This window comes from Sesamum indicum, linkage group LG3, assembly GCF_026168435.1.
Source record: "Sesamum indicum cultivar Baizhima isolate 11 linkage group LG3, ASM2616843v1, whole genome shotgun sequence".
Taxonomy (NCBI): domain Eukaryota; kingdom Viridiplantae; phylum Streptophyta; class Magnoliopsida; order Lamiales; family Pedaliaceae; genus Sesamum; species Sesamum indicum.
The window spans coordinates 5,338,646-5,364,970 of NC_142659.1; the positions used below are offsets into that span (position 1 = coordinate 5,338,646).

Sequence of the window (26,325 nt, forward strand, 5' to 3'; positions counted from 1 at the left end):
TGGCCACGTTCCTTATTTGGGGCTCACTCTTTTCTACTCTACAGAGAGAGAGAGAGAGAGAGAGGGAGATGAGGACAGTTTCACTCTTTTCTGCATCCATAAAGATGAGGCTACAAACAGAAAGTTTATGCATTCACGAACCACCAAGAACACATTACTATTTTTGTCTGGTTGCACTGCCTGGAACATCAAGAATCTTACATATGAACATCACAAATTAATTGAATGCGCTTATATGTATTTACTGCAAGAGTTTCTCCAGGAGTATCGAGGAAAAAGAACAGAATTCAGTTTAACAAGTTTCAGTTCGCATCAAACATGCATCACCTTTATCAGAGTGTATGAAATTTGTAACTGGCATATCGTAGGGTTAAAGATTGATCACAGAGAAAACCGAGTTCACGACACAGAATTTATCAATCTCTCTTAATCAGTAGTCAGCGTAAAACTTTCTACTGCTGTTATGAACCAGGAAAGAGCGCAGAAGAGGTTCCACAAATAGCCTAGAATTTCTCAAAGCAAAAACAGAAATATTAACAAGACAAAACTTCAAGAAACGGATGAGCATTATACAGCGCCAAACTATGCAAGAAAGTGTCACAAGAAACTAGTCCAATGAACAGAAGGCTTAACATAATTGGTCAAATCATTCTACTGATGTAGATTTCAAGAAACACAACCACTGGCAGTAGTACACAATCCACAAATTTTCCTGTGGCGACTACGAGATTAAAAGAACATAAATCAGATTGAATTTATCTATTCTGTACACAAATATTTTCTTGTCCAAAATCTATCAGGTATCAAGCATAAGTAGTACCATATGCCAAACTAGCCGTCCATGTCAAATTTAGTTTGCAAAACCAAAGTAACAAAGGTGTTCCCTAAACTTGCGCTTTCTGGAACAATCAGTCTTCGTGTTGTTAATACCAAACTGAAACTGTACAGGTATACTTTAAACAAAGGAGGACCTATTGGTTGTAGAAAAATGTGCAAAAGGTACATATATCTGTGATAGGATGAGACAATCTCAAGGTTGCAATCCAGCTTAAATCTCACTTCAAAGCAACTCTTATCCTATTTAGGCCGGCAAGTAACAAGCACATATATACAGCTATGATTTTACCACCTTATCTGAATCACAGCAATAAAAAAGTGGATCTAATACTCTCCATCACCCTGTTGAAGCAGAATGCAGAAATAGGTCCATGCATGCGTCTTTCAACAACTGACCTTTGTTTCTTGTCTCTCCCGATAGTGTTGAAAATTTACGTCATTCTGGCATATCTTGGAACCTTCATGATAAGGATGATGAATGAGACTACCCATATAACTTTATGCTGGAGTTAGAAAAGTAAATTCGAGACTTACATCATCAAGGATGACTGATCCAAAGATTTTCTTGATGAATGACGAACCTCGTCATGAAATATATGCTCAGATCTTTTCCTGTTACAAATGCTAAGAGCTCTCTGACGAATCTCCGGGGGAAATTCCTTTAAAAGATCCAAAATAGCCAGTTCATGCTTCTTATTAAGTTCATCTAGCTCCCTCAGCTGCTCATCCAGTACATGCTCAAGCTTTTCGAAAATACTTGTGATGTCATTTGAATCCATTTCACTCAGCACTGTATTTTCTTCCATTGTTAGAGGCCCGTCACCAGATGTGTCAACGCCGTGGTCGACATCACCAAAGGGTGGATCATGGGGTACTGAATCAGGCTCCTGTTTTCTACATCCATCATGATCGGAATCATAATCCACATTTCTGAGAGGGGAAGCATCAGAGGGACTTTTTACATATGTATGACTACCAGGCGATTGAAAATTTTCTTCAAACCAGCTATCTCCGGAGTTGACTGACTCTGGCAGCAACAAGTTAGATGGGCCAGGTCTTAGTGGAGAGCTTCCACTGCTAGCTCTGGATGAATTTGACCAATATTTCCGTCCCGATGGAAGTCTTTCCAGAACAGGGCCAGATTTAGAAGAATTAGTGGCTCCGGGTGAAGTATCATCCTGCGCTACACTACCAGCATCTCCTGTAATTGCTTTATCGCCAGAACTGTTGTTATTCAAGTGTTCTCTTGGTGCCCAATCAGGAATATGGGATCGAATTTCGGAATCAATCATTGCAGCAATAACGGAGACGTCATGATCAGTCAAATCCAGCTCTTCCACCATTTCACTAGCAACATTGGTTGAAGTATCCACCTCTATATCAAAGGGGAAGTGAATGTTGCGAATATGACCTGAGCTAAAAAAGAAAATAAGACTGATTGTACCCATGAAAGGACATTTTCTGCGTTAGAGCAACAACTGGATAAGGACAAAAAGAAAGGAGAACCTGATGAATCTGCTATACGAAGTTTCAAAAATATTGTATTATGGTCTTTTCTTTGGCCCTGCACCATAAAATCTAGACCTCCTTCGAGGACAGAATCTTCAGGAGGTTTTCCAGTGTCAAATTGGTTATCATAATCATCTGCAAATATAGTGTCAAAACACGGAAAAGGATCATCCCAATGCAAACAAGGACTAAAGAATTCTTGCAAAGTGCACCTGCATTTGAGGACTGAGGCTGTCGCGAACAACCTATACTCCCAGAATCCTCGTCTGACTGGAGAAATGGGTCCATCAATAGTTCTTTGGCTGATAACCGGTCAGAGACTTTTGCAATGCATTTCTCTATGAATGCCCTTACTCCAGGATCCTTCACCTTTTCTAATGATGCAGGCTTGATTCCCTTCAGCAAGTAGAAAATTGATAAAAAGTTCAGTGGCACGAAAGACAGAGGAAAGTAAAGGTAAAAATCAGTCAGCTCTCCTCATACATCTTAAACTCGACGACCGAACTTCTAAAAGCAAAAATGATCAACTTTCTGCTTTTTCTATATCTCCAGCTAAAATAAAGACAATTAATTATTGATCTTCCTGATGATTGGTCTTTTAGAATGACTGGAACATCTTTTATGCACCAAGATAAGCTTGACAACTAATCTCCTATTCTGTCCTCAATGTTAGACCTCATACTTGGACAAACTTAATGGCCTCCATGACTGATACATCGCAATAGACAGATGTGAGTCCAGTAATGAAAGAAAGATAAAAATGAGAAGATGTCATGCATTGAGACCCCAATCAAAACTAATTATGCTTATGGGTCTCAAAGTTTCGAATTGGAACAACACTATCAGTTTGCAAAGTGGAGGCTCAGGCTTTACAACTTGCAAGGAAACTGGCTTATGAGGGTGTTGGGTTGAGAACTTCATTGTATTCACTAGTTGCGACATACATATAGTTGGGCTGCTGTGATCGAGACTTCCTGTAGATGGAGTGCACATATTGAGTGTATTTGGATGTAAGAGCATAAAATATCTTGGTGATCACTTGACTATAGTGGATGATTGCCTTTGTGGGTAAATATTGGCCTAAAGTCAGCCACAAAACAGAAGGCCCTGTGTCCTCTCTCCACCTGTTCCTGTTTGGCTCTGTTATTTTCTTGTGCTCTCCTGGTTAACTATAAACAATTCTCAAGAACTTTTTGGGACATAATTACGGTTTTCACTGAGAACAGGCTATTAAAGAAAGATAGTTAAAGAAAAGGAATGTTCAGAAGTCAAGGGTAACTTACTGCTGTCACTTTCTTATATATCTGAGCAGCATTGGCACATTCGACATATGGATATTCAAGCGTCACAAGCTCCAGTAAGCACATACCAAAGGCATATATATCGACAAGCTCATTGTATTCTTCCTCATAAAGCTCAGGTGCCATGAATTCCGGCGTGCCTAGAATCATTCACATTTCACAATCATCTAATCTCCAGAAAATGTCAAGTTCATTCAGTGAGGAGCAACAATAAAATCAAACCTACCTATGACACTGTGAGCAGCACGAGCCTGCTCAAGAATAGCAGCGAGACCCAGGTCACCAATCTTCACCTCCCCTTGGTTCCCGTTAACAAAAATATTATCACACTTCAAGTCACGATGAATAACTGGTGGGTCATGACTATGAAGATACAAAAGCCCCTCTAGAATTTGTCTAGACCATTTCTTCAATGCCCTCACATCAACATGTTTATGTTTCTTCCTATACCTATAAAGACACATTAACCAGCTCCACCTGAGGTTCACATTTCATTAAATGGATCTCTAAACAAATAAAAACAGGTCTTTTGAAACTTTTAACATACTGTCGCAGATTCCCGGATGTGAAAATTTCAGTAATGAAGTTGATATGCTCATTCTTTGTATCCACCCACGAGTTGTAGAATTTGATAATATTTTTGTGCTTAAGGGTTTTTAGCAAGTGCACTTCAGAATACAACCGCTCCAAATCCACAGAGTTCCTCAAGAGATCCCCGACTTTGACCTGATTCCAAGCCACCTCGATTCCTTCCCATTCATCAAATGCTCTATATCTATATTGCCAGCATAAATATTAAGGCATCACCCAATGACACCATTGGCACTCAAATTCTATTTCCAATTCTCAAAGATACTACAAATAAATGAAAATAAAGGTACAGAGAATCCGGAAAGGATACACTTTCTTGAAAGCTCCTTTACCTAGTACCTCCTTGTACTGCACAGAAAATGCATTAGAAAGAATTAATGAACTTTGCACGCAGAAAAGTTGAAGGATGATGCAGAAATGCAAACCAATCAAATAAACACACTGAAAACGAGACTTCCCTACAAAATCATACATCACTTACAAAAACAATAAAAATTAATGCAACACAAAGTACAAAAACCCAAAAAGATACATAAGAAATCTGTAGAATTGTACGAACCCGACCATATCGACCGGAGGGATCAACCTCAACGAAATCGGGTTCGGTGTCGGATTCGTCCGGGTCGGGTTCCGACGTTGAGTCTTGTGGCATTCTCCTAGTTCAATAAAAAAAACCCCAAAAAACACACACAAAAAAAAAAAAAGAAAAAAACACTTCGATTCAGATCTAGCTATCGAAATTCCGTGTGCTTATATGGAAATCAACTAATTCTTGGCCAATTTGACATTCGAATCGAATAGAACAAACAGACGGAGCAGTTTTGCGGCAGTGGAAAATGAGAATTATATATAGTAAAAATACGATTTTGCGCAGTGCGAAATATCAGTTTTGGAGGATTTGAATTCGAAACTCAGGTGGGCTATATAAGGTTTGAGGATCAAAGGAAAAAAGAAAGCAAATCGAATCAGCTTAATTAATTAACTGATTCCAGCTGGGGACTGTTTATTCTCCCTTTTCCGCCGCCTATTTTCCCTTTTTTATTCTCCCCACCTTAATAATTTCTTGTTTGAGATTATTATGTATGTCTCAACATACACAAAATCTAGGTTTAGTTCTAATTTTTGCAGTTTCATTTGATGTCCAACAATACTTCAAATATATATATATATATATATATATATCTTAATAGCTTGATATTAAAAGTTATAAATTATTTAATTTGTTTTAGTGCATATATTGGATGAATGACTCCGCATGCTATATTTGGATTGATAAATTTGGAATTCAAAAAAATCTTGAATAAATAATTTTAATCGATTTTGTGTCAAAAGAATTTAAAATTTATTAATAATTAATATAATATAGTTCAAAATTAGAATTGAAGTATTTAACATCTTTCAGATTTAGAAACACTAATTACTCTGCTCTTTTTTATCCTTTGATGTAATTATACGTAATTATGATTTGTTTCTATTTAATAAATAGATCTAACCGTTAGTTACATTCTCAAATTTGCCGATATTAGTAAAAGTATTGGACAAAAAATACATATGAACCTCCGACTGGTTTATTATTGACTTATTGCATTTATGGCTAAATAACCCTTATAAAATTGAAGATATATTTTTTCGCATGCATTAGCATATGAAGATGTATAAGGGTAGTTTAGTTAAAAAAAAAAAAGAATTATTTAATTTGCAATAAGACAGTAATAAGTCAACCAAAAGTAAATATGAATTTTCATTCAATTTTTTTTTTCAAATATCATCAAATTCGCTGAATTGCAACTATCGAGTGGATGTATATGTTAAATAAGAACAAATATAAGGGTATTAAATATAATTTTTCAAATTACATGAGATCCACGTATAATTACACCAAACTTCAATGGAGCGTGCTGTAATTATTCAAATTTATAGAATTATCGAAACAAATTCAAATAATTTATGGACTTGATTTAATATTCGAGTATAAAATTATTAAAATAAATTTAAATAATTATTACTAGGGATTTAAAATCTATAGCTCAAAATCCATCCACCAAAATGCACGTCTTCTTATTAATCGATGGTAGTATTAATATGCACTGAATGTGAAAAATATCATACAGTAATTAAAAAATCAAGAATTTTTACCATTTAATATTCATACAAAAATAAATAAATAAAAATGATTTGGAGGGATATGCAAAGTCAATGGCCTTTTAAGATCTTAGTGGAAATCTTGATTATTATAATGGCCCACGAAGTTTGACACAACTTATCTATAGATTTTTTTTTTTAAAAAAAAAAAAAAGCACACCTGAAAATCCATGTAACAAAATTATTGTAATTGGTCAAATCAAGGGTTACTAGAAAGATCACTCATTTTGATTGGTTATTAATTTAAAGTTATTTTATATGAATGAATGTCCAACTACACATTTGATTGGTCACCAATCATTACATTGAAAAAAATAAATAAATTTTCGCAGTATTATAATCCAATGATCTTGAATGAATTAGAACAATTCGACCTAACTCATTCAATGAATTAGAATAAATTGACGTAACTCATCCAAATACTTGATGTCGTTATGCAGTAGGCGTAGCGTAAGGACGACATTTTGAAAGATGCACTTGGTAGTATGTCGTAATGAAAAATGATTGAAATAGTGAAAATTTTGCATGCATGTAGAAAGAATTAGACCCTGTGTATGAAGATAAAAATGGCATAAGAACATGTACCACAAAGGAGAATAATACAAACTCATTTTCTATGCAAATTCTACACATTTCCATACCCTTCAGGTCTAAACAATTTAGGTTTAGACCATGCAGTTAAGATGAACCTGGCAACATCCAGAAAAGCGTGTGTTGGACAAAAGTTTTAATTCGAGAATCAACTCAAACTCGTGAACCATAACTTTCGAGATTTCTCAAAGCCATCACAAGGAAAGAAGAAAAGTTCTAAAAGAAGCATCACTATGCAGGGGGTCAAGCTTGTTTTCGGATCACAAAGCTTAACGAGCACGCCATAAGTTGCAAACACAATCATCTAGTCGGTAATCTCAATGCCTACGAAAGAGATGTAGTTTTTTCTGCAAGAACTTCTTGATTACAACTGTCCAACACATCTCAATAAACGAGGACAGTGTCAAAAGCGTCGACGCTTTATATTCTTCACATTCAATACGTAAACAATTATAACAACATAAGTGTTATACTTGCGTTAGAAGTTGCTCTACAAATTCCATCCTCGAGTAATTAAGCCAAAGAGAGAGCATGTGTAACAGTTTGCGGCTAGCTAAGCAATCCAGTTGTGTCTCCACAAACTTTGGTTCCTCAAGTTGACTATGAAGGAACAGTGTATATGAAAGTCTTATTAGTTTAAGGATAACCTCATCCTACTGCTCAGCAGAGCCCACAATCAGCACATAGACATACCTTTTCTATCCACTATCTAAACAAGAGGTTATTGCTTCTTAAGTGCGTTCATCTTATCTCTGAGATAGTAAAGCTTGGCCCTCCTCACTTTCTTCTTGTCCAACACTTTTATCTCCTTTATATTGGGAGAATACCTGTCAGTCATCACCCACTTGATTAGTCATCATTTGTGGAATTGTCTGGTGAAAATAACAGATAAGCTGGTGAAGAAAGCAAATTCTCAAGTACTAGCACAAAGCATAAATTTGTATCACACGTCATTAGGGATATAATATACTTTTCTCCCATCAAATATTAAACTTCAAGGGCATGTGATGCAACATGGCTTCAATAAATAGGTTGAAATGCATACTTAATATTTCTGCACCCAATAGTAACTCCATAACTACCCTTCACCACACCCAAACCATACAATTTTCAGTAAGAAATTCTTATTGTATTTTCCATTTTTTTTTATGCTCTAGAATCAAGAAAGATAAGCACACACAACTAGAACAAGTAATAACAGAGAATTCAAGAAATCACCAAGTTAAAGTTTGAGTAAGTTGCAGCATACAAATAGACACACAGACACATGCGAAAGAGAGAGTATAAGAAAAACGAGGTATGGTTTCTAAAATCCAAGCAAAATAACACTACTTGCAAATACTCACAGAGGGAAGAGAGATTCAATGCCAACTCCAGCTACAAGCCTTCTTATTCTGAAAGTCGTATTTAAACCAGCATTACGTCTAGCTATAACAATGCCTTTTATAACTGAAACACGCCTCTTGTTCTCCGGTACTTCCTGTGATGACAAGATCACGACAGTTCAGAAACTAAGAAATAATGAAATCGCCAACAAAAAGTTGGCAGCATATAATAGCCAACAAATTATAAAATCAAAGAATCATGACTTTTTCAGGAAGAAATCAGTACCAGTTTGAGCTGGACTATATAACCAGGCTTGATTTCAGGTATCTCTCGGCTTGTTTTCACTTCCTCGACTGCTTCTTTATCAATTATCTGCAGTTTGCATCAAGATAATAAAATCCTCATTGCATAATGAGAATTGCCAGCTATATAAATGAAAAGGGAGAAGGAAAGTCAAATATTTGTGCCTGCATTATGTGCCTTGCTGTTTTATCGAGTCTCTTGAATTTGATGCGTTGGGGTACATCAGGAGAGGCAGAAACATCTTGAGAAGTAGATCCTGTAGTCATATTCCTAGTTGCCAAAGTGAATACCGAAGGACCTGACTGATTCAAACATGAGCTTAGACCTCTGAGAGATGGCAACTCTGAAACTATACCATAACTTTTGGAGGATGCTGGCAGGACGACTTTAGTGCCAAAGCTTTTGTTCTGAAGCAAAAGACTCTCCTGTGATCAGATCAAACACAAAACTAACCAGAGAAAAATGAAAAGAGTAATGTGGATGCTCATACAGTACTATACGGTGACAAAGGAAAACATCAAGACAACATGCCTCAGTAATATTTAGGTTGATTTCTTCCTCACTCAGATTGTTAAAGATACATTTTCCACCATATGGATCAAACTATAAAAGCATTGGCATTTTTCTTTCATACTTCCAGTCATCAGTAAGAGTAGCATGCCCCTTCAACCTTCTTTTAGAACATCAATAAGCGTACTAAATCAACCTATACCAGTCAGACATTCATTTCCAGCAGTAAACTGTAAAATTTAATTTTAAATATTGGTCTGACAAAATTATAATGACAACTTGCGTCTTTTTATCCTGATTCCTGTAGAAGACAATGCAGCAGATTTCAGTGAAGCATCAGGAGAAACTTGCAGAAGGTACTTAGATGGGTTCTATAGTGAATTAAATTGATATCATACATTCACTGAGCAAAACTGCAATTTGCATGATTATCACGCAACTCGTGCGTGACTGTGTGAGCTGAGCTTGAATGATGGTCACGTGCAAGAAAAGTTGATGTAATGTAAACCATTGATTCTGAGATGCATAAAAAATTGCATAGAGTAAAAAAAAGCAGGTTCACGATGTCACTCATCACGTGAAGTTCACAATTTGAATCTACTCTCTTTTACATCAATTCTTTAGATGCCACTGTAAGCTCACTAGCAAAAGGCTTGTGCTCAAAAACATCATATCATTTTCAACTATAAAATCCTAGATCAAGTACAAAGTCAGTGTAGAAAGCTCATCCAAATTGGTCCCATGAATAAAAGAACCAAGATTGAGATTAAGGCAGGCCACCTAGCTTGAGAATCCTAAACCCAATCTTAGTTTGCTGAAATCTTCACTGAGACTTCTTCACTTAAAACACAAAGCGCCAAACTCTAAACTAGCCATGAAAAGAAGAGTATGCAATTACTTAACCATCAGTACACATGATTTACCTTTCTTTCCTTCTTAATTTACATTAACAATACCTTGTCTTATCCTCATTCAAGCAACCCGCATTAGAGTTATGCACTCTCTTTATTATGATTGCAACATTAAAATAACATGCAATTGCAGCAATTTCACTAGATCATCGAAGTCCCATAAAGTCCTATACAGCCTCCCCCAACCAAAAAAGTAAACACTATTTAGCAGGATAACAGAAAATTACTGTCATTTCGAAACCCATATCAAGATTAGGCCTTTCATAAGCTAACAAACCGAAGAATTCGCCGAATAACATAAACTCCAATTAAACTAAATAATCAGCAAGCATCAGCAGAAAAACTTAAATTAATACATACCAAGAAGAATGCTGAGCTAGAACAAGATTGCGGAGAGTTGAACCCCGACCACTGATTCATCGAGCAACCCAAGAATTTCGATTCAAAAGATACGATTCGTTCAACATTTTTCACATTGTCGACCATTTGCTTCATAACAAGCCGAAGTTTGCCGTACAGCGACTGCATCTCTTTCTCCCCGAATCAAAACCTGGCATTCATAAGCAACGAAGGGAAGAAAAGGGTTCAATTCATTCAGTTTTCCATAATCAGACCGTAAACAAAAAAGAAGAAAAAATTGGTAACCTTTGGATTAATGAAAATGGGATTCAAGAGATTGAAGGCAAAAACCCTAGTCAGGAGTGGCAGTGGGGAGGTTTTGGATTTCAGAATGTTGATGGACTTATTAGCCCTTGAGATTTCTCTATTTCTCAGCAATGCCGTTATGAGTTTTGAAGAATTATTAGTACTCTTTTTTAAAACTCTAATTTTCAACCCCCCCCCCCCATATATATATATATACACATCAGCTGGTATAAATTTATAGAAATTTCATAAAAATAAAATAAAAATTAATCTTTTTTTAAATAACCAAATAAATACGTATAACGTGTACCTATAAATAATATATGCATCGAATCACATAATGTAAGTTTAGGTAGTTCAGATCGGATATATGAACTTTTGAATAACTATTTCAGCTATCCAATCCCAACCCAAAAATTATGGGGTGAAAATTCAAACGCATCTTGTCTTTGAATTGAAATATTATCTCATTCAGTGGCAAAGTATTGCCTCCGAACGAAATTCAGAATTCCACCAATCTGAAAAAATTTCGAGTACCCAATCGTGTAGTTCAAATAAGATTCTCTTATTTGAATTTAACCCGATTTTTTAAATCGAGTATGAATAACTCAATATCCCAACTTTAAAAAAAAAATTTAAAAAATTATTCTAATCAAATTAAATCGGATCAGGATCCGAACTACCCAATTCAAACGCTCAGTATGAGCACATTTCGACGATTATTTTTCTAAATGCTAACGTTCGATATTTATAATTCGACTTATTTTACCTATAAAATTGGAAATTCTTAGAATATTATAAACAAAAAGTAAATTCTATTTTTTTTAAAAGAAAAAAAGGAAATAGGATGGAGAAAATGGTTGAAATTAAAAAATTCAGAAGCAAATAATGCTAAGGCCCAATTCTTATGGCCTAATAACCAGGGGCCCAAAAGAGTAGTATGGCCCATCTCGAAATATTTCTTACTATTATTTTTATTTATGGACATCTGGACAAAAGTTAATCATGCCATTTAGACACAATTTACATATTTTATTTGTTGGATTTAAGGAAAATCTAAATATAATGATGAAATTAATTAATTCTTTTTAAACATTGAAAAATGATCGAAATGGTTTTTGGTTGAAAAATTAGAGGACTACAATACAATAATCAGTAACGATATGAAATAAACTAAATGGTTTATATATGTAGAAAATTATTAATAATATTTTAATTTAATAATTAAAATTAAAATTTTATAAATAAATTTGAGATCATAAATTCAAATTCGTAACTTCCTTTCCCACCCATATGGGGAAAGGTATCAAAATCTCCTAGGATTCCATGTTAGAGCAAGGGGTGAGAGTCACTGCCCATGTGCTCATATTAACTACCCTATATAGTATACATACATATATTTATATATTAATAATTATGGCTTGAAATTTCATTATCAGGGTTAGTAAAAGTAAAGTCAAGAGTAGGAATAGGTCAGTTCTCATGTAATTATTAAATATTGTAAAAGTGTACTAGAATGTAAGAAATTTCAATGTTACCTTTTTCTTGCATATTGTTCTATACATAATTTCAAATTAATTTCCATCATAACTTAATTATAAGCTTTGAAACACTCATAATCATGTGCAACAATTATTAGCTGTTGTTTTTATAAACGAGGCAAAAACATTAGCTACAGCTAGACATTATCGCGCATGCTTTGACTATAGGCGAAATCACGGCAAATGTTGATCAGTTGTGGTGAAAACTGAAATTTTTAGCTCATTTTAAATAACATTAATTTGTCATGAATTTTAGAGTGTAGTAATATATAGTGTAGGCATTATCTATTAACCGTAAAAATAAAAACTAAAAAAAACTATATTCCGTCCAGTGCGTTGTCGCCACGTGCCACAGCCCTGAAACATATAGAGTCGAAAGAATCGATTTAGGCCCTTTAATTTAATTGGCACCCTTATGATCATAAATTGAAAAATGCAGCAATTAATGTGAGAAAAATGAAGATTGGGTAATGAAAAAAGGATGTTGTAATGGTAGATACATTCATCATATCTACCTTGTTTGTCCAAAACAAGAATGTGTAGTATTCATGGTATCCCTTCACTTCCCCTTTCTCCCACTTGTGATCTCTCTACACTAATTCAAACAGGGACCAGGCTTCGCAAGAACATGCCTTTTGCCGGTTCACCTCACGTTCTATGTTTTCATGTATGGTCTTAGATTGGTGAAATGAACCAAACTCTGCAAACCACAAAACACACACTACTTCTCCACCTATTTTATCCAAACTATGTCTTGGAATTAGGGTTGGCCAGTTTCCAGGCAGCAAATCTTGCTATTATATCTAATTATATAAATATTTTTTTTATTGTTTATAAAATTATAAATACACGATTTGAGAATGTAATTATAATTAACTATAAGTGTATCCGTTATTCAAGTGAAAATTTTTTTACATGTATGTTATACTGACAATACCCCTTCAAAGGTCTCTGTTTGTAATATTTGTAAGTACATGGTGTGTTTGTATAATTTAATTTAATATCAAGTGGTGCCACTGTAGTATACCCAACAAGAAATTTGTGGGCTAAACTAAGTTTTGTCGTACTCAAACAAATCATATGGCAAGTGTATGGTAATTTCATGTGATTAATGTATAGTTTAAGAAAGTGACTGATCATATGACAATAGGTGCAATAATACATATAGAAAAAATTGTATTTTTCCTTCTATTAATTATGAAATATTTATTAATAGTCCCATAAATTACAGACATTTTCAATTTTAGTCATTTTGAAACGGAAATTGAGGAAAGAACTAAAAGTGAAAATTGTTGTAACTATTGAGATCATTAACAAGAATTTTGTAACTAAGGAGACGAAAAATATACGAATCCCCTAAAATATGAGACGAAAAATGCCGTTTTTCTTAACATTTATTATACGGGGAGATCTGATGTAGATAAAAAAAAAATTATTAAAAAAAAAGAGAAAATAACAAAAATAGGGTTTTAGGTGGAATATCTTCACTTTTAATGGTAATTACGTAAGAGTCACTAAAATATGACCCTTTTACCAAAAAAGAATGAAACTTTTCCAAAAAGAGTAGACATATTTATTCAGTACATAAAGCTCAGGCTCGTTAATTTACAAGAAACTAGTCTATTATTTCACCTGCATTTCGACAGCAAATTGGGTATTTTTTTTCTTTTTTTGGATTACTTTGTTCACATATTAGAAGGGGTAAATTACAACTATTTTTCCATTTATAATTTATATATATATATATATTATAATTTTTTAAAATATTTTTATGAACTAATATTCCCTCTAGATTATCTATTGTACCCACCTTCGAAAATATTTTTTCAAATACTTTTTTTAGTTTTTAAAAAAATTCAATAAGGGTAATATAGTAATGTTCACTTCACCGTCTAAAGGCTACATAATTTTTTTTAATAGGGGATATTTATAATTTTCAAATAATGAGAGAGTATTTATAATCATACCAAATATCAGGAAAAACAATTATAATTCACCCTATTAGAAAATTACAAGAACAATTAAGGGCAAAAAGAAAAAGAAAAATAGAAAATAGAAAGAGGTAGAAAAAAATATTCAAAGTGTTTGGTTTCGGTTTCGGGCCATCTCAGAGATGGCCCGAAACATTTTCATATTTGGGTTGAATTATTTTATTTATTTTTTATTAATTTTTTAGTGTTTTGGAACAGTATTATGATAAAAAATACTATTTATTTTAATCCATTTACAACTAAATAAATTATATATATATATATAAGAGACATGATTTGACAATGAACAGTACTTTTTGTCTCCCACTAGCCAACATTAAACATAACATACTGATTTTATATTATCTCCAAAAATAAATTCAAACATACACACTATCTTTAACACGTACTCATTTATCTTTATTTTTCTCTCTCTATATTCACATAAAATATTAAAATAAGTTAAAAAATCAAATATAATGATATTATTTTTGGACAAGATCTGCAACAAGGACCTATAGTCCTAGATTCTTCTCCTAGTAGTCTAGTGTTTTTTTCACTTCTCTATTTTTAATGTCAGTAAAAATAATAAGATACATTATAGCCACATGTCCTGAGAGGTTTAAAGCAATAATAAATATGTCATGGTGTTTTACAAAATTATAAATATTCATTGATTTCAATGTTTCATTTTATTAGAGTTTTATTTTCAATTTTTTTTCAAATACTTATCTTTTAAAATTCAATAAAAATAAAATAGTAATCCCACTACACTTTCTAGTAGCTATATAATTATTTTTATTTAAAAAAATATTTATAATTTTTTAAATAAGAGTAAGTATTAATCTATAATTATAAAAATAAATAAATAACATAAATTACATTAAGTTCATAGTAAAATCTACTTACTAGCAGTGCTAATATTTTCCAATGAAAGCAAGAAAAGGGAGTATAAAAAAGTGGGACATTGAAAAGCCAACTCTTAGTAATTATTACCATAAGTTAATTTTTTGACTGTCCTAATGTTTCACTTTCCCCACATGATGTGCTTTAATACTAGTTTCTAGGAGTCAAATCAGTGTTTTGTAGAAATCTATGCCACAGATCTGGTGAAGAAGAAGAGACTTCACTTGCATTTTTAACAGAACCAACCCAACCTTGGATTCACAAAAGTTGGTCAGGTTAAAATGTGTACATAAATTGACATGGAACCTAGAAAACATAAAAATAATAATTAATATGTTATTAATTAATTAATGAAAGCTAGGTAGTAAATTAAACCACCACATATTTGATTCAAAGTAAATTACGTTGAGTTTTTGTAAGATTTGACGTTCTTATAAATATTTTTTTGTTGTTTGAGAAATTATTAATACCTTTCATAACAACGTTCTTCCAATAATTGACCAGTTTCGTTACCTTTCATTAGGATGTCATTCGAATTTTATATTGAATTATCGAAAATACCCTTTTGAATCTTAAATTATTAATAATAGTACCCGTCCGACATTAGATTATTACATTTTTTTTATAACAACGTATGTCGTTTTGTTATTCAGTAAGGATTAAATTAACATTTTCATCTTATCTCGTTCAAGGGTTACATAATTATGTCATATTTTAGAGAGTACTGACAATTCTTAAACAAGGCGAAAGTGTGAGCTTGATATAATTTACTCTGTAATTCAATACACGAAAAATTCTAACTCGGACTTGACCTGACCAAATTTAAACTAATAATATGACAAGTACAATATACTTGTCGTGTGATTAATGTACAATTTAGAAAAAATGACCAATTACATAGTAAGTATAATACACTTACTCTGTAATTGATTTAATTCGACTAAATCTAATCGGGACAAAAATTTTCCTACAATGTAAACACATATATATAATGGAGGGTTTGATTGAATCTTGATTCTTCACTCACACTCATTTTATTATCTGCCAGTTTGCAAAAGCCCATATTTATATTCTTTTGTTTCATTAATGCTGCCAAGAAACCCTCTGGCGCTGGCAGCATCCATCACTCACACACACATTTAGCAACTTCACCTTCACCCCTCCCTCTATATCTCTTTCTATTCTCCCATCGAAATTTCACTGTCATCTCATCACTTCAATCCGCTTCCTGCTATTATTATGCAAGAACAATTAGGCATTCCTGCCTGCTTCTCGTCCTCGGGCGAGAAGCTCGCCGACGATCCTGTTGCTGTCGCCAGGTCCGGCCAAAACGTTTTCATGTCTGTCTACCGGACGAAGATGGCCGATCAATGTCGTTTGATCACCGTCACCTGGTGCAAGAACCTCCTCCTCCACGGCCTGTCGGTGTCGGTCGAAGGGCCCGATGGAGACAGCCAGTATACCTGCAAAGTTGAGCTCAAGCCCTGGTACTTCTGGAAGAAACAAGGGTCGAAGCGATTCAACGTCGACGGTAAGCCCGTCGACGTTTTCTGGGATCTCAGGGTTGCGAAATTCAACGGAGAGACTGAGCCGACGTCGGACTACTATGTAGCTGTCGTGTGTGATGACGAGGTTGTTCTGCTTCTTGGCAATTTGAGGAAAGAGGCTTATAGAAAGACAGGCTGCAGGCCTGCACTCATTGACCCCATGTTGGTGTCTAGAAAAGAGCACATATTCGGTAAGAGGAAGTTTATTACAAGAGTTAAGTTCCATGACAAGGGCAGTTTCCATGAAATATCAATCGAGTGCAAGAACAAAACCAGCAATCCGTCGGACGGGGCCGAGCCCGAAATGGAGATTCGGATCGATGGGCATTTGGTCATCCATGTGAAGCATTTGCAATGGAAGTTCAGAGGGAATGAGTCAGTTCATCTCAACAAGGCAAGAATTGAGGTTTTCTGGGATGTCCATGATTGGCTTTTTAGCCCTGGTTTAAGGCACGCCTTGTTTATTTTCAAGCCGACTTTATTGTCCATGTCGTCGTCCACGCCACCCTCATCCTTGCCATCGACGCCGCTGTCGTCCCGGACAGGGAGTTCGAGCTCCACGTCGGATGGGTTTGGAGGGAGCGGAGCTCCTGACTTTTGCCTATTCCTTTATGCCTGGAAGGTGGAATGAGGAAGCAAACTTTTTCATCCAAATTAAGTCGGACAAGACTCAGTTAATCATAGTGTTATTGCACCATCACTTTTTTATATCATACATCAATTATACGACAAGTATAATATAGCTAATATTATCATCGCTGTATGATTGAAAAAGGAAATGGAAATGATGTAGCAAAGCACATGGGAAGTAGGTGGACCCCTAATTGAGGTTGGAAGTTAGTTTACAGCTGGTTGTGAACAAAGTGGCATGATTGAAGAGGACAGATTGGATAACATACATACCCAATAAGCTCCAATCTAGAGGCAATTATTTATTTTTATTTTTTTTCCCAACCCTAAAGTTTTTCTTGATCTAGTCTTGAGTGAGCAACTATATGTGATATTTTAATTTTTCCCAATTACATATACTAAGAAGTTCACATTATTGTATATTGTACTAATTAATGATATGCATCAACAATGAGCTATTTTGTTGTTATGTTATCAGTCAAAAATTGATTATCAAACTTCATTTATTAAAGGATTTGCATTTGATTAGGACTTAAATTTCGTTGATTCTTTGTACTTTATTGAATGAATTGTAATTTAAGTTGCACCCAACGACCATCTCATTTTAGAAAAATGTATTCTTGAAGAATTTTTTTTCTTCAAAACTCATTCTTGTTCCACAAATTAAAGAAATATTTCATCCTAATTACTTTTCTGTTCTTTTGTTACCTACCCTAAATTTAAAATCGAGAAAATTGCAACTTTTAAAGGATCGTCCCTCGACCCACCCACCCGGACTCCTTGCAAAAGGTATGTCCCATTACTAGTTGTAGTTATATATTTTCTCTTGAAGTACGACTCGTTCAATGTATCCCGAGTTGTTTCTTATTTCTTTAAGTATATCTTTTTTTTGGAAAAAGTATTATTTTAGTCTGCTAAGTATGCCTAATTTTAATTTTAGTCCGATAACTATGTCCATTTTTGTTTAGGTCCAGTGACTTATGAAATTGCTTACTTTTAGTCCTTTGGTAGATTTTCAAACAATTTTACCCCTATGCAACATTTGAAAGGCAGTTTTAGTCTATATGCACTCATAGGGGTAAAATTGTCCGAAAATATGCCAAGGGACTAAAAGTAAGCAATTTCATAAGTTATTGGACCTAAACAAAAATAAACATAGTTATTGGATTAAAATTTAAATTAGACATACTTAGCGAACTAAAATAATACTTTTTCCCTTTTTTTTTTAAAAAAAAACTCGTTCAATTGCGATATTATAGCTTAAAACGAAGAAAAGAATCATTTCTAGTAGTCCTATTAATTACTTTGGAACAAGGGTCTCACTAGAAGAATAACATAACATCACCATTATCCATTGTTTCTACAGCTGGAGTCAAAACATTAGTAATTAGTAAAATAACTAAAAATAATAATAAATATTTTGTTCATATGTAAAACTTAAATTTTCATATAGTTGTGTTTGATCAGTGGTAGATAATATTAATTTGCTTGGGTTTTTAAGTATAATAATTATAATATAGGAAATATTCTATTTTTATTAAAGTGTCTTACATAGCCACATATTTCTTACAAGATTATATAATTAATAAATAATTAAATTGTCCAAAAACCCTAAATTTACTAATAGTAATATAGAGGAAAAGGTCAATTCTTAGAAGAAGAGTTACGGAAAGATCTATCAGTCTCCCATCAACTTGCAAAAAAAGAAAGAATTAATTAATTAGGACAAAGAAAATAGTTGAAAGTTTTCAGAAGTTCACACAATAATTTATGTTTCTGCACTATGTGACAGAAAGACACAGGAAATTTATTTGAAGAGGCAACCAGCTGTTATGAAAACATTAACATGCAGACAACTAATTTCTCAAATTATTGTTTGCTACATCAAATAATAAAAAATACATTTTCAAAATTTAAAAAAAAAAAAAAAAACACAGAAAACTCCAATAGTGTATGGAGGGGTTGTTCTGGCAACCTTGTCAATCATACAACCTCAAAGAAGTTGATGATGCCATAAAAATAAATATCTCCACACATTTCTTTGTCATTATTTTGATCCAAATCCGAACAATTTTGCAAAAAAGTTTTGTTTCTTTCCACGAGATGTGTCGACATTTGATTTTGCCGGGACAGGAGATGGTGTTGGTTTACCTGCAGATGAAAGAAACAGTTCAAATGAAACACATCTAAGTAGTTTAAAGTACATGCTGATAGTCGAAAAGTGTTTTAATTTAGTGGTTAACGTTACGATTGAGATTTCATGAATAAATTCGAGATTATAGGTTTGAATTTTTTGAATATACGGCTATTTATCTCATTTCATGTGAGTGTTTTTCTCTATTCAACATATCAAGATGAGTTATTGTAATTTATTATTATTAGTAAAAAAAAGTATATACCGATTCGTATTTGAATCAGTCTTTATTAGAAAAATTAGCATTTTATGTTTCACAAGTTAGTCTTTTTGTGATTCCAGTCCCATTATTTTCGAGTTCACTAGATAGCATATCCATAATTCCAAAAAAATGATGGAAACAACACGTTCATGACACGAGCTCCGTTTAGCCTTGATAGGAATTAAGATTGTTCCAGTTAGAAGTTTAACGAAATTGAGGTTTGGGACTGAAATTGCAATAATTTTTAGAGATATGAATGTAACGTGACGAGTTCAAAAACAACGGGATCAAAATATGGAAGAGGTTAACTTGTGGGACGTAAAATATAATGTTTTTTCGTCTTTATTGGCACTACAAAAACATGGATTATTCCCTACACTAAAATCACTAAGATTTAAAACACTCTTTTTCACATTTAACCATAATAATTAGCCATTATTAAAAGTAATATTTTTCTCCCTAGTGGTTTTAGTGTTGGATAGAATCATGATACCGCGATACTAAGGACTCTATAATGGAATGTGTATGCCAATAATATCACATAGTGTCTCATCCAATAAATGCGAAACAAAACCTACTGATATTATCACCGGTACCACGATTTTGGACTGTATATATAAATTGCAATTCAGACAAAACCTACCAATACTAAATTGATTTGAAAGGAAAATATCCGATGCTAGAAACATGTAAGATGTTTCGGATATTTTACCAGATGTAGTTAAAACATGACAGAATTACCTGGAACAGGTGAAGCCTTCTTTGTTCTTACATCATTTGTGTTGTTTTGCTTCTTGTCATCGCTTCCTGCAATCACTTTCTCGGACTTAATCTTCTCAGGGACTCTATGCTCACTGTCCCAGTTAACTGCATTCAATTCACCAGTGAAAATTGCTGAGAAGATGAGTCAGTTGAAGGATATCATTCTTGTATCATTACAATATTGTCTACGCGTCGTCCGGTCTATCTAAGTAGGATTATTTAGCTTACTATCGCTAGGAGGTTTCCCGTAAGTCTGAAGCAGAACGTCAAAGAACTTGTCACCTCTCTGATCTTGCACCACTGCAACAAGAAACGACAAACTTGGATTCGATCAGACGTAGACTGTAGACGTTCTCAACGTGATAGAACGATGATGAAAAAATAGAGAAAATCAGGCATACGCTGATCATAGAGTGTGTTCCTATAGTTGGGGGTGGAGCCAACGGAGAGCAGCTGAACTGCCTCTGCATCTCTAGTCATCGACAATTTGGGAGATGTACTTAAATTTTGTGTGTCCAGCAGAATACCTGCTAGCTGATCATAAGTATATATTTGTGTAAGTTCATATCACTAACTATAGATGCTCTGCGTAAAATGGTTGAAAACTGAGAAAATTTGCAACTTATTTTTCTACCAGAAGTTTCTTCAAGATCGGGTTCTGAAGCAGGTCGTACGCGTCCTCACAATAGTTATCGGTGAGAACGGTACAGGGCGATCCCACCTAAGGACGAGAAAGAGGACAAACAGATGAGTTTCTAAAAGCTGTATTTGTGCTGATGTCCCTGAGTCAATACTTAGGCTTGTTAACGGTAGGATAACGAACCTCGCCATTGGTTTTAAGGATGTCTTCCCCGACTACGAGCAAGCTCAACTGCTTTTCCATCATTAGCGTCTCCAAGTCAACCTGGTTGAGATATAACATGGACAAAATATTCATGAATAGCCGTGATCATTAAGAGTCAACCCTATAGCTATAAATGTAAAAAAAGAAAAGAGTCGTTGCAACGAGAAATCAATGAAAACGTAGTTTATAATTTGTTTTCTCCGATGAAAGAGGGCAACAATTACCTCATTGGAGAAGAGCAGAGAAGTAGCACCAAGGCCGGCGTGGTGGAAGAGCCAAGCCGCTTGTCGTTGTTTCCACATTTTCCCTCTCCTCATGTTCATCACAGGCACGACAAACTCCAAATTGTTGTCGTTCCGACCTCCATCCTTCTTGTTACCTCTCATTCTGTTTTCGAGCAACCACGCGTAACATGTCGCTGCCACCATTGAACTTGTACCTGAAAATACTCAAAACTACAGTCAGCATTTGATAGATATTTGATAGGTTGTAATAATACTATATATATTTCCAGAAAAATAAAAAATTATCACTATGTGTATGATCCCATAAAAGAGAAAAATTGAAACTCAACTGTTTGAGGGTCCGGAGAGCACAATCTTGGCTTTTCCATAGATTTCTCCACTCAAAAGCTTCTCAATTTTGGCCCTTTGTTCTTTCAAGAACATATTTAACTCTTCTCCCATAGAATCTCCATTTTTCAACTGCCCATCATCGGTATTATTATCCTTCTGCAAGATCCTGTCCACTCTGCACGTTGATGAAGATATGGACCGTCGGTGGACCGACTCCACCAAGTTGCGGGGTGGCGATAAGACCTCGCCCTCCGGCACTGGGCACGTACTCAATGATCGCGACCGTTGGTGAGCTGAGTGTACAAGATTTTTCGGTGGGGAGAGCAAGTTTGTGAACGAGGTTGCCGTTGGTGCATCATTGTTGTTTGGACTAGTACTAGTGTTTTTGAAATTCTGTTTAATGGCGGGAAGGTTAGTTGGGGTTGGGATAGGGTGCGGCGAGGGTGGATTGGGGTCAATTTGGAAGCGGGACTTGCGGTGCATTGATTGGCGGGGCGGGAGGGGTGGGCCCGACAGATGGCTTGTGGGGCTTGGTGGTGAGGGGTCAGGGAAATTGGTGGGATCATGGCCGTACAATGATAACCATTTGTGGAGTTCTGATGCAGGGGATCCATCTGCTTGTGGAGGGTCCAAATTGGTCTCGGATCTATTGCGGGTATGAATTGCTGTTTTTGATAGGATTTCCCCACTCAACCCTTCCATTCCCCTGTTCCTATTAGGGCAAAGAGAAGAATTTACAATATCTTATAAAGAGGTATATAAAACCAAAAAAAAAAAAAAAATTGTTCAATATTGTGCTTGTTTTACCTTCTAGCAGACCTAGAAAGTGGATCTCTCTTATCAAGGGACGAAGTTGAAAATCGGCCTTGAGACATGCCAAACCTCGGTGACCCGACAAGCCTAGAGGGCGAATCACCCCCCCTCGAAGGAGAGGACGCCACCATTCGCTTGGCCTCCTCCAACCACTCCTGAGTTTGCTTACTGCTAACGCTCCTAGTGCTCGAGTCAAAATCATCTTCATCATGATAACGGAGCACGCGCCTACCACCACCATTTAGGTTGTACGCTATCTTTTGATCACCACCATTTACCGTTCCAAAGAAGGCATCATTCATAAAATCAGTTAGGTCCGGCATTTGAGTGGCAGTTTGGCCAACACGTCTCGGCTTTGCTAGCTTCCGTTGCAAGCTGGCGGTTTCCCTGCCTTCACTAGGCATGTGCCGATTGAATCTCCGGTCCATGACCTCCATTTTCATCATCTGACCAAAAGAATCGGTCTCACGAGCAGCCGCACACATGAAACTTGAAAAAACACGTAAAGAAAAAAAGAGGTAGTTTTGTGAAGTGAGGGAAGAGGACTGAAAAATCAAGAGGCGATGATGAACATTGTGTGCATAGTTGATCAAAGTGCATGGAAAGATGCACTTATATTAAAATAAATGCCGGCCTCAAGAACTGTCTGTTGTGTGTGTAATTGAGTGTGGTCGATCGGCCCTTGTGAATGGGGCGTTGGCATATTAGGCTGCATTTGTGAGTTTCTGAGATTATTAAATGAGGCGTACCCAGTCCAAGATACAACATCAATAAACAGAGAGCTTCTCATATTTTTTTTGTTAAATTTAAAGATGTTTCGTGTAATTATAAATATTTTTTATTATTTAAAAAATTATTAATTTTTCCATTCATTTTAACGATCGTCTAACGATTAGTCTAATCCGTTAATTTTCGTTAGACTTTTATCCATTTTTGTGGTAAATTGATTAAAATGCTTTTATGGACTATGAATTATAATTTCACTTAAATTTTAATTTTTTCTAAAATTTTTTATGAATTAAGTGGATAATTTATTTTTTTTAATTTTTTAAAAATATTCATCCACCTCGTCCTACATTTTTCATAATTTTTTATTTTTTTAAAATAAGAAAAAAATACAGCAAAGATAAAGTTGACAAATGTAAACCTCCGACCAAGGTTCAGGAACAATGAGGGATATTTATAATTATATTAAATCTTATGAACATTGTAATTTATTATAATTTTTTTGGAATAACTTAATATCGAAAATTTAAGGGTAAAATTGTTAGCATATAGTATAAAATCATCAAACAAACTATTTTAATATAAAATTTAATTATATTTATTAAATAATTAATTACTATTTTTAATTATAAAATACTTAATTTATAAATATAATATATTTATTATATAATTAGTTCAAATACAATCCAACCAAACGTAATTTCCTCCTTATGAATTATTTGAAGGGCTTCTTTGTGGTAGCCGTTTTGTGGTTGTAAGTGAGTTAAAAAATATAAGTGTAGGAGCTTTGTTGGACTAAACGGCCCAATAGAAACGGAGCAAGTGTCTTCAGTCATCCATGTACAAATTCGAGTTGGGTATAGGCTTTGTGAAAATTTAATGTTGGGAGTAACCAAAAACACCGTATCCGACAAAACAACTCATCCGGGACGCTTGGATTTTTGTTCAGAAGTTTGATGTAATTAAATACAAAACTTTTATAATTTAAAAAATTATATTTAATATTGTTAATATTTATTTTTATCTAATAAATAGATTTATTTATTATTTAAATTTCATTGATTTTTTTTATTAATAAAAAAATTTGAATAAACATTTATATTTAATTTCGGCTAATTTATTATTGATTTATTGCAAGTCAAACAAATCTTTTCTTTACCAAACTATCCTAATTACATCTTCACAAGCTAATATATGCGAGGAGGTAGGATTAATAATATTTATTGTCCCATAAGTAAACTTATTTCTAATTTTTGTCCCACATTTAGGCCAATTTGTATATTGAGTCTCATATGTGGTGGTTTTTTTTTTTTTTTTTCAATTTGAGGACCATTGAGGGATTTTCGTCCAATTAATAACGACAGCTGCTCTCTCCGTTAGTCAATACAATCAAAATAAGGGTAAATTACGTTTTTGATTCCATAAGTGGACCTATTTTCAATTTTGGTCCCAAATGTGAATATGCGAATTGGCTTGAGGGTGTGGGACCAAAATTGAAAACAGGTCCACATATGGAACTAAAAATATAATTTAACCTTATTTTGATTGTATTGACTAATGGAGAGAGCATCTACCTTTATCAATTAGACGGAAATCCCTCAATGGTCCTCAAATTGAAAAAAAAAAAAAAATACATATAGGACTCAATGTGCGAATTGGCCTGAGTGTGAGATCAAAATTAGAAATAGGTCCACTTATGGGACTAAAAATATAATTTACATTGAGAAGGTATATCTTCATCCTTGTAACAAATAGATTATGAAAGATTTGCTTGACCTGGAATAAGCCAATCGGTGGTAAATATAAATTTTTATTCAATTGTTGTTGTTGTTGGATTTTTTATTTTTTTGGGCTCTTGTTGTTGCTAATATTAGCAAATTTTGTGAATTTTGATTGACTAAGGAATCTATTTTTTAAACAGAAACAAATGCTAGGGTACTAGTTGTTAGTGGTGCTCACGGTGCAATTTTTGTTTTTTAGACCTATTTTTAAATCGAATTGACATTGACAATTTTATAAAATAATTTTTTAGATTGACACTTTTAAAATCAAAATCAAAGGTGCGGTTTTGGGACGTATGGCGGTTTTAATACTTATAACAAAAATAAGATGTTGAGACTTATAAAAATAAAACAAGTGTTTGTATGTAACAAGCAAGAAAAACCAACATTATGCACCATTGAACACCAACACTCTTTACAACTTTAAGCAGATTAAAATTAAGATCAATTATATTAATCTAATATGAAAACACTTAATTTAACAAAGGCTGATGATTGGTTTTTGAGAGAATAAAGATAAAAGGCAAAAAGACATAACACAAAAAGCGGTAAGAGAAAAAAGAGAGAAGAGCAAAACGGGAAGAAAATAAAAACAAGGGAGAAAAAATGAATGAAAAATCGAGACGATCGTCAAATGGGTTTAAAACTTGAATGTGATTAAATAATTAATTTTTTTTTTGTATAAAGTCCAAACATAAATTTTATCAATATTTGAATCCATGGGTTTAGATTTAAAAGCAGGATTCAAGAAAGGATTTTAAACAAAGGACGAATTTGAAATTCATTCATATTCATCATCAAATTTAAAATCGAGGGATTTAAAATCCTTTGAATTAAAATTACCCAAACAAATTCAAACTGTCTATTACTAGGAATTTGAAAATTATGGGTTCGAATTTCACCGGACATGTATTGCATCCCGTCCCTGGAATGTTTGTGTATGGGTAGATTTAAATAAAATTATATTGAAATCACAAAATAGGCTCATCTTTAACATGAAACTCACAATAGCCACATTTATTTCTATCAATTAATGTAACGTGACTTAATTATCCAAATGAATGAAACAACCTAACTACCTACAAATACACATTTCTCATATATGTTTATAAAGAAGAAAATGGCATCAATTACACATTTTTAAAGAATCATAAGACGAAAGAAAGAT

At 34.1% G+C, this 26,325-nt stretch overlaps 4 protein-coding genes across 7 annotated transcripts; 1 reads left to right on the plus strand and 3 right to left on the minus strand.

Moving 5' to 3' along the window:
* Nucleotides 1-729: 729 nt before the first annotated feature.
* On the minus strand, nt 730-5,328 carry LOC105157286 (putative serine/threonine-protein kinase WNK3). 2 transcript variants are annotated; one of them, XM_020692738.2, is made up of 9 exons: nt 4,798-5,328; nt 4,549-4,586; nt 4,195-4,422; nt 3,874-4,097; nt 3,630-3,787; nt 2,559-2,742; nt 2,344-2,439; nt 1,372-2,248; nt 730-1,295 (listed from the first exon to the last, which is right to left on the minus strand). In XM_020692738.2, the coding sequence occupies exons 1-9, from the start codon at nt 4,888-4,890 to the stop codon at nt 1,274-1,276; spliced, it is 1,920 nt and encodes a 639-aa protein (XP_020548397.1). In that variant the 5' UTR covers nt 4,891-5,328; the 3' UTR covers nt 730-1,273. The 2 variants fall into 2 exon arrangements, with proteins under 2 accessions (XP_020548397.1, XP_020548396.1); XM_020692737.2 differs by having other exon boundaries at nt 2,344-2,481; nt 4,798-5,326.
* Nucleotides 5,329-7,276: 1,948 nt separating this feature from the next.
* LOC105157287 (large ribosomal subunit protein bL19cz) lies at nt 7,277-10,823 on the minus strand. Of its 3 annotated transcripts, XM_011073662.3 has the most exons (7): nt 10,667-10,823; nt 10,382-10,571; nt 8,765-9,025; nt 8,583-8,669; nt 8,318-8,451; nt 7,665-7,798; nt 7,277-7,571 (listed from the first exon to the last, which is right to left on the minus strand). In XM_011073662.3, exons 2-6 carry the CDS (start codon nt 10,547-10,549, stop codon nt 7,693-7,695), a joined length of 756 nt encoding a protein of 251 aa, XP_011071964.1. In that variant the 5' UTR covers nt 10,550-10,571; nt 10,667-10,823; the 3' UTR covers nt 7,277-7,571; nt 7,665-7,692. The 3 variants fall into 3 exon arrangements, with proteins under 3 accessions (XP_011071964.1, XP_011071963.1, XP_011071965.1); XM_011073661.3 differs by having other exon boundaries at nt 7,277-7,798; XM_011073663.3 differs by having other exon boundaries at nt 7,277-7,798; nt 8,765-9,007; nt 10,667-10,822.
* A 5,084-nt stretch (nt 10,824-15,907) lies between these two features.
* LOC105157288 (uncharacterized) lies at nt 15,908-17,729 on the plus strand. Its single transcript, XM_011073664.3, has one exon. The coding sequence runs from the start codon at nt 16,323-16,325 to the stop codon at nt 17,259-17,261; it is 939 nt and encodes a 312-aa protein (XP_011071966.1). The 5' UTR covers nt 15,908-16,322; the 3' UTR covers nt 17,262-17,729.
* Nucleotides 17,730-19,124: 1,395 nt separating this feature from the next.
* On the minus strand, nt 19,125-23,216 carry LOC110011696 (uncharacterized). Its single transcript, XM_020692423.2, has 9 exons — nt 22,645-23,216; nt 21,837-22,549; nt 21,487-21,701; nt 21,242-21,322; nt 21,053-21,139; nt 20,820-20,952; nt 20,647-20,718; nt 20,398-20,523; nt 19,125-19,411 (listed from the first exon to the last, which is right to left on the minus strand). Exons 1-9 carry the CDS (start codon nt 23,133-23,135, stop codon nt 19,308-19,310), a joined length of 2,022 nt encoding a protein of 673 aa, XP_020548082.1. The 5' UTR covers nt 23,136-23,216; the 3' UTR covers nt 19,125-19,307.
* Nucleotides 23,217-26,325: the final 3,109 nt, after the last annotated feature.